We start from the raw sequence: 16,191 nt of genomic DNA, 5'->3' as shown, positions 1-16,191 counted from the left end.
CAATCTCGTTCGTAAGACTGAACACCTCAAACATGTGAGCTTGTTTGGACGTTGGAGCGACTCAACATAGGTCCGCCGATTAGCTGTACTACGCGGAATGAATAAGCTGAATATCGAGTCTCACGGTTACGGCGCGATTAAAGAAGTATTACTTATCATCGGTCAGTGGCCCTAATAATTTCCTCGAATATGTGAGGTTTTACTACATTTTGCTGTTTAATTCATTACAAAACAAATCACGTAAGGTATTCTTTTCGGTGCAAATTGTCGAGTAGTTTTTCTTACTAAAAATCAGTATAACTCCCAACTTATTTCTATCTGGTTCAACTTTATACGATTATTTTATTAGTCATTTTATGCTTACTGTATTCTCTTTGTTTATTAGAGTAACTTCTAACGGTCAAGTTCATATTTGTAGCGTACTTATCACACACTAAACTTTTGATCGTTTACAAATGGATTCTCCGCACAAACTCAAATTAACTTGACGAAGAATGTCTACATAGTTCTGAAGTGATAAGAACCTCTACGATAGTGCACTGCTAGTATATTTGCCTGCTAAACTCAGGAATACGAAAAACGGTCAAGATTTTATCATAGCTTTTTCACGCTAGGAATCAGCCGTCTCACGCAATGCTTAACAGCGACACCGAACGTGAGACTCAAGTCATTGATTTTAATATAACGAAACTATAACATTGCAACTAACTAAACGCGTACACTGACGTTTTTGAGCGTCGATTACGCGGGAAGGAATGGAGAGATGCCTACGTCGCGCGATTAGTTGAATGAATATTATCTTGATTTTTATCGTTGAAGAATCCTTTGTGCAGCCTGGAAGACTGCAAAATGTATTAGGTGATCCTTTTTTTCGTTCTTAGATTAAAAAATCTTATCATATAATTATGTTGGGTTACCGCCAACACGTGAAATTTTATTTTGACATTTGACTATATCAAACTGGATTACTGTGATCTCCTCGTTTCGAATTAAGACCTTGCTAGTACAAACGTTATGACATTTTATTGATTTCTTAAAAACTGTCAACCCAATTGATGCATATCTGAGTGCAGTGCGCTCTTTGTCATGATACATCGTCACACATAGAATACTGTTGTCAAAAGTACAAAAATTTCTTTTTAAATTAGCTCCTTTAATCTAGTTTAAGGTGGAAAAAGAATGACTAAAAATATATTTGACACATTGTTAGCACATGTCTTTATATATGAATTTCTAGTCCGTCCGTTAAACGATGCCTATTTTACAAAATTTTATATACAGGATTGCGCTCTTTTTTGTTTGCAGAAAATACCTTCTCCAAGCATTTACGATACTGAACACATGTGTTTTCTGTAACGTTTAGTTCGTATAACGTCTACAGCCTGATGACCATCATATTTGCGTTTCCTGGCTCGCACTCAAAACCCAGTGCCTCATAGAACGGGATGAGGTTATCTTTGCAATCAAGTGAAAGCTTATAGCAGCCAACTCGACGCGCGAGGTGAAGAATGACTTGTACGATGCTGAAAACAAAAATTAAAATACCGACACAATGAGTTTCCAGTAAGCTTAGAATTGCAATACTGGTGTCTAGATTAACTTATGTTCGTTTTACATGATTAATAAAGTAATAAATAACATGCATGATTAAAAGTACTATTCCAGTTATTCTTCGAACGCAAAAAATATACATATAGATGTATTGGGAAAGTACATACAGATGTTCAAATACAAGATTTATTCCAGGAGAAAATTATAAATATCTCGCACAAGGCCGTTGCAAACAAGCTATTATTAAGTAATTGAACTATTAGTTTAGCTAAAGAGATCCTAACAGTTTTCCGAGATTCTTTCCACGGTAGGCTTGGTTGACAACCACATCCTCCAAACGACCTCTCTGTAATGTAAGACAGTGCTGTGTTAAAATACGCCTATCCTGCTGCATATCAGCTTAAAACAAGCTAACCCTGTTAGTAATTGTTACAATTTTTACGTGATTTTCTAGTAGTATTTTATTAATAGTATTTTTATTTGTGGGTGTATCTATAAAATTGTCTTCGTTCTCACCTAAATTGGCTTTAAAGCGTTTCGAAAATATTCGTACTCACTGTGCTTCGCTTATCTTAATACAATGCATTTTCTAAATGATTCTTTAGCTTGACACCAATCGAATAACAAAATTTCGACATATCTCCCTTACCATAATTTCAAATCGAGCAATATATCTGTTGTAGCTTGATCTTAAAATACTGGTTCATATATTCTGTGTTTTACCAGATTTAAAACTTTACCAGGGCGCAACATCTGATGAATTTAAGTTCAACGGAAAGTGTAGAGGATGCAATGATTTTCTTTGCTGTGATATCCTCTATCACAGTAACAAAATAATGATTCTTGCAGGCTTTCATTGCATCGAATCGTTCTGCAATTAATAAAAACGCAATTAAAAAAAATATGTAAACACAACGAATTTATCATTTCAAGGAATTTATGGAGTTAGTACTACACGAAAATGGAGGAATTATATATAATTCCTTAATCCGATATATATGGGAAACCATATTGGAATATATCATATTAGAAATCATTAAATTCGACTGTGATAATTTCATACAAATCCAAGGCGATTATATAATTTATAGATAACAAAGGGGCTCAGCAGAGGCTCAGCCAATTATAAGGTGAAGGCCTGCTGCCAACTCCAACGAGTAGCTGGCTCGAATACGCCAATGCAGCCAGACGATATGTTTCAATAACGCAAGATTTCAAATATTTTTATCGATTCGAATTTACCAAATTGTATGAATAAGTGATAATACGAATAAGCGTGTGTGTGATCTAATTTACCTACCGTTGAATTTCTCCTCAGACACTTGCCCAACGACTGTAAGCTGGGACAGCAACTCCAGGTATCCTAGTAGCAACGAAAAACCACATTTCTAATCTCGATTTAGTGAGAAACATTAATCGCAGTCGATCCGGACTACTAGTGAATGGAGAACAGCTTCTGAATCGCAGGTAGAGTAGCTTAAAACGTAATGAAATACTTTTAGACGCTACGGCCGTGCGTCTAGCTAATCAGTTTACCAAGTTGTCTTTAAAGAAACTGCGCCTAACAAAGATATGTTTTGCGTTAAAGAAACTTATTTATTACAAATAAATAGCTGTAGTATGTAGATCTTGAATTTTAAAAGATGGAAGACTATTATTATTATTACTTCAAATATTTTTATACAAACTGCAGGCTTGCCCAGCTTGTTGTGGCTCTACTGACTCCTAGTAGAGCACTAAAAATAATCGTGCTTATCGGTGGTCTAACGGCCTGTATCGGAAAAGCCTACAGAGACTATCTTTTACATCTCTCGGACCACGTTAACGCCTGTTTCAAATTTATCGTCACACTTTACAATTATCAACTATGGAAAATACGATAGCAAACACAGTTACTCCATATAGCAGTTCAACAGGTCGGTTAAGTGTAGGATTTGTTTTCTTTTGCCGTCGCTTATTGAGAAAAACGATAGCGGCCCTGAATAACTAGACAATTTGTATAATAATAACAAGCGCCTTTTATCCATGAATCAACACATATTTCAAAATAGTTAGGAGTAATACGGATCTTCACCAAAAAACCAACTTTGCTAACAGTTTGCGACAATTAACTCTCCATGTTGCACTCAAATAAGTACAATTTTTTTTACTAGAAAATAAAACTGGAAGAAGATAAGTTAGGCATAGCGACATATCTATACGCCTCATTCATATAATTCAAATAATAAAACTTCAAACAAATATATGACGTCTAATCGTTTGGTTTGACGTTAATGTTTTGTTCTGGTATTTTACAGATCGAATTCGCAAATGTAGCGCACGTAAATGACATGGTCATACAAACAAAGTAATAGATCTAAGCCCCAATGTATGTTAGGTTAGACCTGCATGCACGTAGAGGTGCAAAAAGAGAGAGAAAAAAGTGCACGTAGAGAGGAAAAACTGGGCGAACCTTAAAAGATGTTCTATTAGTTCTAAAGCAGCACTGTATTTTACAATATGAAGTTACCATCTTCATCATCAGAAGCTAAGATCTACTTTAGAGTAATCCTGCTATAACGATAACAATGTCTGTCATAAAAAGAACAGCTAACCGTCACCTATGACAAAAGCTAGCATTCGCTTCATGCATTGGGTAGCTTATCAAACTTTGGCCAGCTGTCATAGAAAAAAGAAATAATCATCTTTTTTACCTTTATGGAAGTCGTCTTTGCTAAGTGGTCGGATTCTCAGTCCCTCGGGTGGATTGAACTCGAACTTAGACAAGAGCGATTCATCGTATAAACTTTCCGTCATCTGTAAAAAAAAAAAGAATAGATATAATGCTTCTATTTAACACAAAGTCATTGATGGATGTTGTTATGCACACATGCAGAAAATACGTGTATATATTCAGAATTTCTGCATTAAGCTTTGCCGTCAGACGTGTTCCTCTTAGTTCCGTGGGCTTTTGCCATTGTCTCTCTTATCTACTAACATACATGCGATCCTTACATTCGATCACCGTTTATGAGCCTGTTTGTAACATTAAGAAATAGAGTTACCGTGGTTGTAAGAATAAGTCCTGTGGTGAAAATAAATGTTCTGCCAGGTATACTTCGATAAGCCCGTTCTTTAGCGGATCTTTTTTGTTACTGACTGTGCTTGATCGGCCGGAGTAGAGTGACTTTCCCCCTAATCTGCAGTCGAAGCGTCCAATTTCATTGTGACAAGACAAGTCATTGTCGTCGCTGGCGCGAAAATTTAAATAATATTCAGGCAAGTTGTCAACGATTTCGGCATTGTCAAAAGACGCGATATATCATAGAAAGCAGCTTATGGTTTTGCTTGATTTCAAGGTTTTTTTTAAGAGTGAAGAGATTAATATAGTTAAATAAAATGGATTACTAAAAAAGAGCGGAACTAGTCGTCCACCTGAACTTGGGTCCGTCGAGTCGCGGTGCATCTTAGACGGGTTCTCTGTAATTTGCACGCTGACTTCTAGGCGCCAAGTTGAACATAAGTTTCTTCTTTTGAATTTTTTGCATTTGAACATAAAAATATAAGGAATATTGAGGCAGAATCGAAAGAAGGCGGGGGAGACAGGAATGGAGAATAGACTTATGCGCACATCATACGATTTTTTACTGTTTCGGTAGAGTGCAGAGTTTTCAAGCAAAAAATCTTGATCCTCAATGGCTTTTTCAAATGGTTTTATTTCTCAACTTCGACTTACTGTGCGGTCCAGCGTGAACATCACTGTACTCTCTACATGTAATAAATTCTAAATAAGTTCCTGCCGTGTCAAAAAAGTTCTCGCTGACGTATCAGTGATTTTAGGTTTTACACAAAAACGTGAAACAAGCAAATATACCAAGTGGTGTCCGAGAGAATTGGACAATAGTACCCCAGAACGATGTCTGTAATAGACAGCCTGATTGGAAGAAATCGTAGTGAGAGGTAGACCGTAATAAGCAGCTTATTAAGAGGGTTCCTTGCCCTCCACCCTGGCAAAAACTCGGAATTGTTACAATTAATTAGGGAGATCAACTTTTAGGGTGCTACTAGACGTGGAATACTATAAAATACATGACAGATTTTTACGTACAAGGAAAATTAAGTGATTAATAATTTTTTTCTATTATTATTATTAACGGTATTGTTTTAATATTGATTAGAATATAAACACGATTTCGATAGCCCGAACATAAATCGTAACTCGGTGCACACTTGGTTAAATCACAAATTAGTTGACAAATTAACTGAATAATTGACAGAATGCTCAGTTCATGATTCAAACAAACGGGGACGGCTGACTTAAGCCACGCAGTAAAACGCACAAGTATTTGTGCTGATTAACGATATTTACTCGTGTTACTTCGCAAGTGAGATACTTTGATGTCCAATTTATACCTTTTACCGTGGGCGCACTCTAAGCGCCATTATGGCACACGATTATTCACAGATTCTTGGAAGTAGTTGTTATTGCAAGGTTATTGGTCAGCTGTAATGTCACACTGAAACCGCACATAATCCGAGATATGTTTCCCTATGGACTACTGAAACACTCACGATTCCGCGTTTGACTGGGACGAATCAGCTGATTTTCGGCGCCACGAGAAGGCGACGTAGACACTTATCGCCCTTTCGCTTCTCCGCCGCTCTCCGAACGGACAGTCCCGTCCTTATTACAGCAACATTTGAAGTCAATTTCAGTTAAAATGTTTGTTTTTGTTGAGCTGACGATACCGACGTACTGTATTTATAAGGTTTCTATTCTGAATTAGGTTAGGCGAATGACTTGTAAGCTGTATGTAAGGTAGTGTTACTATTCGCTCTTAACCCACACGTATAGCTTAGTATAGTATGACTTTTTTTTTTCGAAAATAGATTTGGCGGTGTCAGTCGATTCGGACTGTAAACGATGCGATTTACACTCGAAGATATTTACTTACGCCAAAATGTGTTATGTCGATTGAAAAAGCTGTTACAGAAAATCATATGATACGTTGAATGCCGTTAAAAAGAAAAACATAAGTAAGTCTGTTTGCCGTTTATCTGTTCCAGAGGTTGCACGCGCTTGTTCAGATATGATTCATTGATAACTTCAATGTTTTGTTCGTGGCCAAGTTAAGGCATTGAATTGAATAAATTTCAGTGTAAAAAACTACGATAACCTTTTTGCTTAGGTATTTTTATCCCTGGTGTGACACGGTAGCAAAAAAAAAGACATAATAGGTCCTTGACTATATACAATATAGACATCGCCAGTGGCACAAATAATAACATATTGATTTACTATTTGTAGTGTTACTGAAGCCTGTCCTCATCATAATTGCAGGTAGTTTTGCCAGTTTTTTTTATCTCGATTTATTTTTTTAGAACGGTAGGTTTTTCTGAATTGTGAAGAGTCTTCGAAGTTCATTCAGGTGAGCGACACGAATAATACCTCACTCTAGACGTTACCTACGCCAGTATTATCGGGCTGCGTGCTATATTATTCCGCTTTTATTCCTGTTACACTCTTTCCTTATATTCAATTTTCAAGTTCTCAGCTAATTTTTTTTCAACAAACAAACTGACAAAATGTTAGATTTTTCAAGTTCAATATACGTGTATGTACACATACGACTAAGGAAAAAGTTTCGAAAATGCGCTTACCTCTACTACTTAGGGACGTAGGCGTGCTGTAGTCAGGTTGTTGTGGCTAGTAGGATTCACAGAAAGGTTAACGCTAACAGATAATGTCGCTATCTATTGTACTAGCTACGGCTTTTGGCCGGTGCTGATGTTGCAACTGCTATTACGATATGCCACTCGGCGATTCGACGGCCTATCCGATATTAAACTTGCCGGGGTAAAACGAGGCCGTAACGCTGGCTGACTGTTTAGGCGGCCGCTTCGTTGGTCGAATCGATAGCTCATCGTTTGACCCAAAATGCGATCTGGTCGTGCGGTGGCAAGGGGGATAACACGCTGACAAAATGGCATAGTCAAGAAGGTAACGGTATGAGTAGGAGAAGCAGCGGCGATACATATTTCCACGTAAATAGAGTAGCGACAATGTCAAAAGACATAGGAGCAAAACAAAAGAAAATTGATTTCTTAAATAGAGAATAACGGAACAACCAGATCTGAATTTGCAACTTTGGATTAGAACAACCATACAGCCTTGTAAGGTCTGGCCTTGCGTAGATGGCATAAACATAATGAACAGTATGATACCTAATGGCAACAACAAATAAACTACGAATGTTCATATAGATAGAAACGTGAAGACAACTGTCAATAAATTCTACATGGTTGAGCCATGCTTCTAACAAGCAGTCAGAACTGATAATTTCATAGAGACAGTCATTTTGTGGGGCGGAGGGGTCAAAGCGCATAGCTTCATCATCATCATCTACCAATGTCTATTCAGGACATGCGTCCATACTTAACGACTTTAGAACTTTAGAAAGTTCTGTCTTCTGACACTGTCAGAATATTGATGAAACTAGCTCAGGAAAACTCAAAACTCATTCGAGTATGAACTTAGCTCGCCAGTCCAAGGAAATCAGAGTTGACAAACTGGTCTTCTCTGTGTCCGCTTCTCCAACCTCCTGAACTTGATGTATTAACTTGATATAAAAATGAAAAGAAACGCCAGCAGTTCCTCGAGTACATAGAAAACGTTGCAGCATTTAAAAGTGCTGCATATGGAACGGTTTAGTATTTAGAGCGCGTGTTAAAAAGACTCTTTTTTTTTTATCTAGGGCATAGTTAAGCATAACATAAGTCCACGTTAGGGAAAATAGGCTCTGACATAGATCAAATACAACTAAAACAGTACAGTTAACGCCAAAATACACGATTTTTTAACCGTTGACTAACGTTGCTGTAAATAAGATCGCGTATAATTGTGTGACTTTCTAAGAGCATCACGTGTTTTGTCGCTGCCATCAAGCTGTTAATATATTCTATTTCAGTGATTTCCACAGTGCGTCCTCCGACTAAAGCTCATTGTATACATTTATCAAATTTAAAAATATTTGCTAAGTTTAAAGTCTAGATAAAATTCGATAAGAACAGTCTCTGACGGATAAAGTGCTGACCAGTGAACTATAAAATTTCAGAATTCATGTTATCAGGCAGTAGGATCGCTGTTCCGATGATCCGTACTCCCACACTTTCGATCCATCTCAACGCTAACAGACAGCCATGCTTTCATCGTAGGCAAACGTAAACTAACCGCTTTCTTGTCACGCAGAGTTTTTTTTCCAGTTGCAAACCGAATCAAGAAGACAAAATCCGACACAAAGTTATGGAGATGATGAAAACATTCTGCATGCTTACGAAGAACCTGCACGATCGGTCCGAGACTAGTTGTATCCAATCGTGTAGATTGCTAACTACTTTTTAAGAAACCTGTAGCCCAGTTTTACAAAAAAAATCTTACCTTGACGTTGGAGGCGAAATTTACTTGAAGTATTTTTTTCTTCAATTTCAAGGTGATATTAGATGATAGACGATCGTATACACGTCGTTCGTGTATACGATCGTCTTCCGTAGGCCTGATTTAGGCGTTAAGCTATCTAACCCAGCTAAGTTGGCTGAGTTCAAATAAAACTCTGGCTAGGCATCGTCTCTAACAGTGCGATCATCGCTGTTTTGAGAAGCTACCGAAGATACTCTAAGCAAATAAACCTGAATGAACGGCTCTGGACTTAGGTAGAGCCCGTCGAACTTATCGGTGTTTATCAAGTTTTATTACAAGTTGAACTAATTTAGCTATGCCTTTAATATTTGAGCGCCATAAGAACTCTTGGCTGAATGCTGCGGTGCCTCGATTGTATATATAATTGTACATCTATTACTATTTCGGTTACGAAGCCTTCCATTATATACTTCAAGTGTGTCAGATATGAATTTCATTCACTTTGTTAAATAGTCCGGCGAATTATTATAAACTAACTATCGAAAAGCTAGCTACGTATCCACTGCAGTTTCGCTATTTCTTGTTTAGTAAGAGTGTGAAAGTTATTTCTTTGCGAAGGTAATTAAGTAGATGTGTCCTTTAAAGGCATCCGTCTTGCCAGATATTTAGGATTCCAAGCAAAACAAGTACTCAAAACACCGCTCTCAACGCTACGTGCAATCATTTCGTCTATATAATTGATTTATTTTATCCAAACTCCATTTGTGTAAGAGCCTCACTTTCGAAAATAAAACAATATGACGGATAGTGTGAGAAAGTATATTTCTAAAAAACCTCAGTACCGTAGCTATCTAAATATTGCATTTGGGTTCCATCGTCTCATTCCTAGTAAATGTTCTACTATTTCTTTGCAAATCATGACAAAAACTAAACTCATCAATAGCATTGTGCGGGGCATATAAGTACCTGTTCATTAACACGAACTGATCCAAATAGGTGGGTGCAGGGGCACGGTTCTATCCGAAGATACATGACATGTAGACATATAGAGGTAGTCCGTACGAGAATATCATACGCTAGAACTGCGATGTACAGACTGCCTTATGTAAATAAGTGTGCTTGTTAATCTAATAGATATGTGAAAGGTTGATAAGAAGATTAGCCCATTTATATATATATATATATATATATATATATATATATATATATATATATATAATGTAGGGCAAGCTTCGTTGATTTGAAATCAATCAATTAAAAACTGGCTAAAATTTCTAAAAAGTGCTTTAATTACGACACAGAGTCTAAAGATAGTCGCAGCTGTGGCTCTGCAATACGTAGCATTTAATGGAACTAAAGTGGATTGACCGTTAGGTAGACGCTCTGCGAATTAAGACAACGCGTGGACTAGCTTGTGGCATCGCCCAGAAGCAATTAACAAAGATGCAGCTGAAGCAGGTACCGCGCTCGATTCTGCCATCACTTGCGCTTGTAAGGGCATTACCATTTCTATTCTAAGGGCTATTCTTTCATTTGTCCCCTGCCCGATTTTTCGTGGCTAAACTGGGACCGCCCATGCGGATTTTCATGTGCTTACAAGACTTGTTACAAGACTACATACCAAAGCTCCACAGTTTCAAAAGGAAGCAGGCCCGACTCCGAAATATACGAGCGGGAGCAGGTCTAACCTCGCGGGTTGAAACAGGCGTATTTACCGGCGAAAACTGACTCGGCAAGCATCTCTGCATGCTTAAAGAGGATGCACTATTGAACACTATTTTTTTATTTATGATTTTGGACCCCACCCAAATATCAACTGTTGCTTGTTACCGTACGCGCATGAGATTAAGCTTCCTAGTGGACTTAGATCTAGTGGTGCAATCGGGATCGAGAGAGATGCGTTACTATTGGGTTCCGGTAGAACTCTCTGGCGTCCTTTTATGCTTTGGTGATAGTCAATTAGGTACTCTTTTCACTCAGCTAGTGCTGACTCAGAAGGTGATTTCCGGTAATGACTCAGGAGTAGGAAGCTTCCGAATGTTCTAGGGGCTTTACAAAATAGATATATTCTATATGACAGAAGAAGGCGGAAAATCTCAAACCAGAGTACATGAAACACGTTTAGGAGACAGTCGGGCATCCACTATGCGGCGGTCTAGTCTAGCCTATAGTTCCGATGGTATGGAAAGGCTGGGCTCTGTGGTAGTTGAGAATTGTAATATACTCAGGAAACTATTTCATACGGCGGTTCTGCTCAGCACGTCTAAAATGGAGGACTTCGGCGACTTAAACCACTTTTTCGTCTTAAGGCTTAAAAACCCCCGGGTGGAAAGACGCGGAACGTTGCTATGTTGCGAAATGTGGCGGTGTACATACCGCCGGTCGGGAATCGGCAGCTACAGATCGAAAAGGCGGCTCCCGGTATTGTTCGAGAGGTTACATCCGCGCTATCACCAACCTTTTATTATTATGAGTCAAGCGGTCTTACACTGGAAACGGGTTGGCACATTCCTCGCCCGATAGCATAGTAAATGGAGAGACATGCTCGGAACTTTAATGCAAAAGTGCAGGCAGTAAATGTAACCTGGTTTCGTATGAGCTAGGTGGTCAAGTTGTACTAAGCCAATGGCAAGTTTATCCTTTGTAGTAAGACGCTTGCCTTGTTTTTCTGGCCAACTAACGCCTTGCTGGTTTATGGCCTGATCGTTTCGTCTCGTCGATGGCCATCGGGGTTCTGCCACTCCACCAGTTCATATATGGTATTTAATCGCTCGAAAATTGAGTATGCTGTCATACATAGAAGTCTTTAAAAACGTTGTATGAACTAAAAAATTTAAAAACTAATGATGAGAAAATAAATAAAAATGCGTTAAAAAATGAATATGTATATATATATATGTTGTTGAAAAGCTGGTTACTTGCTCTATAAGCCTTACAAGAGCCAAGTTTTTGCCGGGTTTTACCTCAAGCTCAAATCCGTATTGGATGTACGATTTTTTAAGACCCGAAAAATGTTGATAGCTCATGAAAAAAAACTTTACTTGAGGTTAAAAACGACTATACACAATAATAAACCAAAACTGACTAAAAAGCAAACAGTAAATAAAAAGATTTTGGAAAGAAAACTCAAAAAAAAACATTTGCTCCAAAGCAGGGAACTTCTCCTGGAAATATAGGTACTTCATGTTACTTAGTTTTTGATACTGAAATGTGTTAAAATTGATCTTCAAAAGGCCAACACAGGATTTTGCATAGTATTTTTCACCTGGCGTTTGTTATCTGATTCGAATCACCGCTAGGTACGTTCTTGCGCTATCCATTGTGCGAATTATTCCGTTTCATCCCGCTCTGTATTCCCTTATATATGAATAATGGATTATTGTCACCCTAGTCATACGAAACTTGACAACTAACTTTATGACACAGATAACTACCTGAGTCATGAGTAAACAAAGATTCCCGGCTATCCAACACGAGCTCATACCCGAATTGCCAAACTGGCAGACGCTCAAGATATTCAATTAAATATATGCAATCTTATTATCGAAAAAGCAGTACCTAACGTGATCTCTCTCTCTCTCTGAATGCATTGCCAACGATCCTGTTACGTTCTCGTTGAGCCGGCGTACTAACTCTACGTTAAACCTATTTTATGCTTGTGACATCCTTTCCTTAGTGAGTCATTTCGTTTTTGTCTATGAACTCATTCTTTACTCATAGATATACGTGCACTAATTGGCTTACAACAATGTAGTGAAGATAAATTGCTTACAATCACAGTTGGTCCAATATGGCGGGGCTTCATTCTTTTTCCCAGAACGCTCCAGCGGTATGGCGTAAAGCTTCTGTAGTCAATTGAAGGCAATCAGAATAAGTCTATGATCGCTTAAAATAGGCCTATATGTATAGACGATTTAGGGAAAATGGCTACACATTTTTTCTCTGATATCATCTATTTAGAGTCATTTACATGCGCATCTGTGTTGATAGCGTGTTATTTGTTTGATGGATAACAGAAAACCTTCTGAATCAAGGCCCTTCGGCTTCGGATATCATAAATTCAAATAAATTTGCTTAGTTATGTCCTTTCTCGTCTGATCGCTTATCCACAGATAACTGAAATTGGGTCGCGGTTAAATGTTCTGACTGCGTTGTATAATATACCTCGATCTGCATTGAAACCAGCTTATGTAAATAGAATGATCTTCATTATGCCCTTTGAAACCTTAACGCGAAAGATAAAATCAAAGCTAGCCTACCCGAACAACTATTAGTACGGACCCTCATTCATCTCAAAGGTGTCGTACACATTGTGCGTCGATTGATCTGGCTTTCCCTCTTTCTTTCCTGAGAAAAGGAAAAATAGTTGACAGTTATCAGGTGCTATAAATAACGGGACCAATTGTAAATTGCGCTTACCATAGATAAGCAAGGAAATCGTCATCTCACTTGTATCATATTGACAGTCTAGTCTGGCTTCTTTCAACGTCTAGCAATTATTCGTGCGCGCGGTTAGGCCTAAAATACGATAATAAATAGAAATATGATGTTCGTTGGAAAGGACTGGACCCATTGATTGCTCTCATCAGAGCAAACTTTCGACCGTAACATAGTTGAAGTTCCTCGATTTCAGCATTATCTATACATATGAATAGCTTCCTTTAGATAACCGTATCAGTCGAAGGAAAGCGTAAAAGGAAGCGTACTTGGTTGTCATACTTTGAACGAACATGAATAGATAGCTTCAACTGTAATAGCAGTAATTTTCCCTTTTTCTAGTTTATTAATGGACAGGCGTATTAGCCAGATATATTTATTTTTCTTTTCCCAATATGCAATCCAGTTAAATTTGTTTCCGTTAATGGTTCTGAAAAAAGGTGTTCTTCGAAGCCTAAGCATAAGAGGGTTGCTTACAGTTCTAAAATCAAGCCGAGCGTTTTTATTGTGCGTCTGTTTTATGGCCATATTGAAATTTTGCTTACCTTCATCAACAAACGTAGCTCAACAATAGCGTGGCGTTTTTGAGTGAAATGTCGCTTACGCAAACAAACCCACGACTTATTTGTACATTACCCTCTGATTACAGTGTAGCATACCTATTTGATTTTCGCTAGCTGGATCCGTGTCGATGCTGCAAATTGCTTGACAGAGTCGCACTAAACGTCTTGGTCGTGATTTCAGTTAGCGCGCATGTATGAGAAGTAACTTGGGGTTCTCGCACCGTGCTGGACCTAACTGTTACTTAAGTTAGTAGCAGAGGTCTTTGAAAAGAAAAAAACATACAGCGTGAAAAACGGAAATAGCAAAGAAGCTAGATTACGTGTAACCGCGGTAGCTTCTTCATCCGTCTTTCTAGGTTTCATGTCCTGCGTTGTGTTAGTGAATTCAATTAGTACAGGCATCTCCGTTAAGCAAACCTCTTTTATGAAGGACTTTGCAAGAAAGCTTCTAAGTGTAATTTAGCGTTCCTTTCAAATTCAAATGGCCGACTAAGCGATCCGTATCTCTCTTAAGTGTATATTGTCTGCTAGAAAATTCTACCTATTCTCAGGCAATGTTATCCTTCGGTCAGTACTTAATTGATGTGAAACGAACTCAGCGTGTCATAATACGCAATCATGATAATTACGAATCTTACAAGCCGTCGGCCGTGCAGTGGTCGCCTTAATGATTCATGTCATTGCAACTCGAGGCTTTCTGTCGTGATAGACCCCGCAATCAGTGGTTTTCTCTGTAGTGAAAAGGCATTCAGTAATCTGTTCCCGGTAGTTGGAGGAACATTTTTCATACTTCACGTTATCATAATCGCAGTGAAACTTCTGACTCCGTCAGCAGGGTATGATGCGGAGCCGCCTGTTTGGCTGAATTAATTCTCAACACGGGGATACTTTTGAGCGTTATCGTTTGTGCGCGTATCTTCATTCTGATTTCATCGAATAAATATACGATATCGGGCCATCTGAATGAATGAACCCACTCACGATGAATCTGGCTTGACATATTATGGGTTGGTAGTCGTATTTTCGAAAGTCTCATACGCGGCCTCGGTCGCAGTGGCGGATACGTCTCGAAACGTGAGTCTGCGCCACGTTTTATTGTAATCGTTGCTTGTTAAGTCGCACTCATTCTACAGGGCGCTTTAGTCCCGATGAACGGGGCGTTAGTAGACATTTCTATGTTTGGGAACATAGGAGGGAACCTTCTTATTTTAGGGAACGTATTATAGGGAATGATATTTGTTTGTTGATTTTGCACTCAATTAATCAAATATTCGAGCTGGGATAACACCGCTTTATTAATATCGTTGAAGCACGTCTGTCTCTAGGGCTATTCATTGGTGGACTCGCGATAGACCACCTTCCTATATTTACACCGTAGCATTGAATGCTATTCAGAACCGTAGCCTTACTTTTTGTTTTCTACTTAAGCGTCCTTCTATACCATAGGTCGCTTTGCAGGAAACAAGTAAAAGGCTAGGACTAGAAGGAGCTGCAAGCCGAGACGGAGTCCACGGGTACCTCTTTAAGAAATTTAGTTAGCACCGAATTATTACATACACGGATATTAAATCGCAAAGAGGAATACTCTCGCATTATTGGCGGCTACGTTTGTTTATAATAATAATAATAATAAATACAAACAGCAGGTAGTTACATATTTTATGTGAAAATGACAAGATTTTTTAGTGTGTTACGGCTACTATATTCGAAATTATGAGCCCGTTCTCGCATGATAGTTATATAGATATTTTCTAATGACAGAAATGCTTGACAACGAGGCCACATATTCGCGTCTGTGCACCGATCTCAATTTGTAGTATTACTATTTAAAAATTACATTTTAAACTAAAAGCCTGTAATCTATAGGGCTAAAGCATAACATTTCACAGGAAGGACTTTGATCAATTGGTTTTACGCAGCAAGTTTCCTGTGTATCATTTGCGAATGACGCCCTCATTTAATGACGGAAAAGTGTGAAATTTCGAAACGATTTCGTACTTACAAAGCGCTATTTGAAATAGAAAGACCTGATAAAATAATCCCACAAAAAAAAAAAACTTTTAATTTAACTGAGCTTTCTTTAGCGCTAGATTTGATACATATGGAAAAAAAACGTAATGAGTTGCTTGCAACATATGCTATATGTAGAGGAATGTATGAAACACCAACGATTTCTACATTAACGATAATTATTGTGGAGCTATAACTGCCAGTTAGGACTCTGTTGTCATATCAGAACAAAAG

General features: G+C 38.2%; 1 protein-coding gene and 2 long non-coding RNA genes across 6 annotated transcripts; 2 read left to right on the top strand and 1 right to left on the bottom strand.

Annotated features, from left to right (window-relative positions):
* Positions 1–25: 25 nt before the first annotated feature.
* Positions 26–1,656, top strand: LOC147758641 (uncharacterized). Its single transcript, XR_015319571.1, has 2 exons — positions 26–161; positions 1,306–1,656. It is a non-coding gene; the product is annotated as an uncharacterized LOC147758641 (long non-coding RNA).
* Positions 899–7,466, bottom strand: Gnpnat (glucosamine 6-phosphate N-acetyltransferase). 4 transcript variants are annotated; one of them, XM_022816988.2, is made up of 7 exons: positions 7,192–7,466; positions 6,103–6,214; positions 4,245–4,347; positions 2,852–2,914; positions 2,292–2,422; positions 1,836–1,897; positions 899–1,523 (listed from the first exon to the last, which is right to left on the bottom strand). In XM_022816988.2, exons 3-7 carry the CDS (start codon positions 4,345–4,347, stop codon positions 1,376–1,378), a joined length of 507 nt encoding a protein of 168 aa, XP_022672723.1. In that variant the 5' UTR covers positions 6,103–6,214; positions 7,192–7,466; the 3' UTR covers positions 899–1,375. The 4 variants fall into 4 exon arrangements, with proteins under 4 accessions (XP_022672723.1, XP_022672725.1, XP_022672726.1 ...); XM_022816990.2 differs by lacking the exon at positions 6,103–6,214; XM_022816991.2 differs by lacking the exons at positions 6,103–6,214; positions 7,192–7,466 and adding an exon at positions 5,944–6,085.
* Positions 6,210–6,700, top strand: LOC147758640 (uncharacterized). Its single transcript, XR_015319572.1, has 2 exons — positions 6,210–6,349; positions 6,598–6,700. It is a non-coding gene; the product is annotated as an uncharacterized LOC147758640 (long non-coding RNA).
* Positions 7,467–16,191: the final 8,725 nt, after the last annotated feature.

The sequence above is a fragment of the Varroa destructor genome, unplaced genomic scaffold (genome assembly GCF_002443255.2).
Source record: "Varroa destructor unplaced genomic scaffold, Vdes_3.0 BEIS01000001.1, whole genome shotgun sequence".
Taxonomy (NCBI): Eukaryota; Metazoa; Arthropoda; class Arachnida; order Mesostigmata; family Varroidae; genus Varroa; species Varroa destructor.
Note: the sequence above shows the minus strand (reverse complement) of the source record. Positions and strands in the feature narration are given on the sequence as shown.

What these genes read in the sequence shown, in the direction of transcription:
- Gnpnat (XM_022816988.2), bottom strand. Translation starts at nt 4,347, where the DNA reads ATGACGGAAAGTTTATACGATGAATCGCTCTTGTCTAAGTTCGAGTTC. An exon ending in TCATCAGATGTTGCGCCCTG is followed by an intron (nt 1,898 to 2,291) that starts GTAAAGTTTTAA and finishes CTTACATTACAG; the next exon opens with AGAGGTCGTTTGGAGGATGT. An exon ending in GGAAAGAATCTCGGAAAACT is followed by an intron (nt 1,524 to 1,835) that starts GTTAGGATCTCT and finishes TTTTGTTTTCAG; the next exon opens with CATCGTACAAGTCATTCTTC.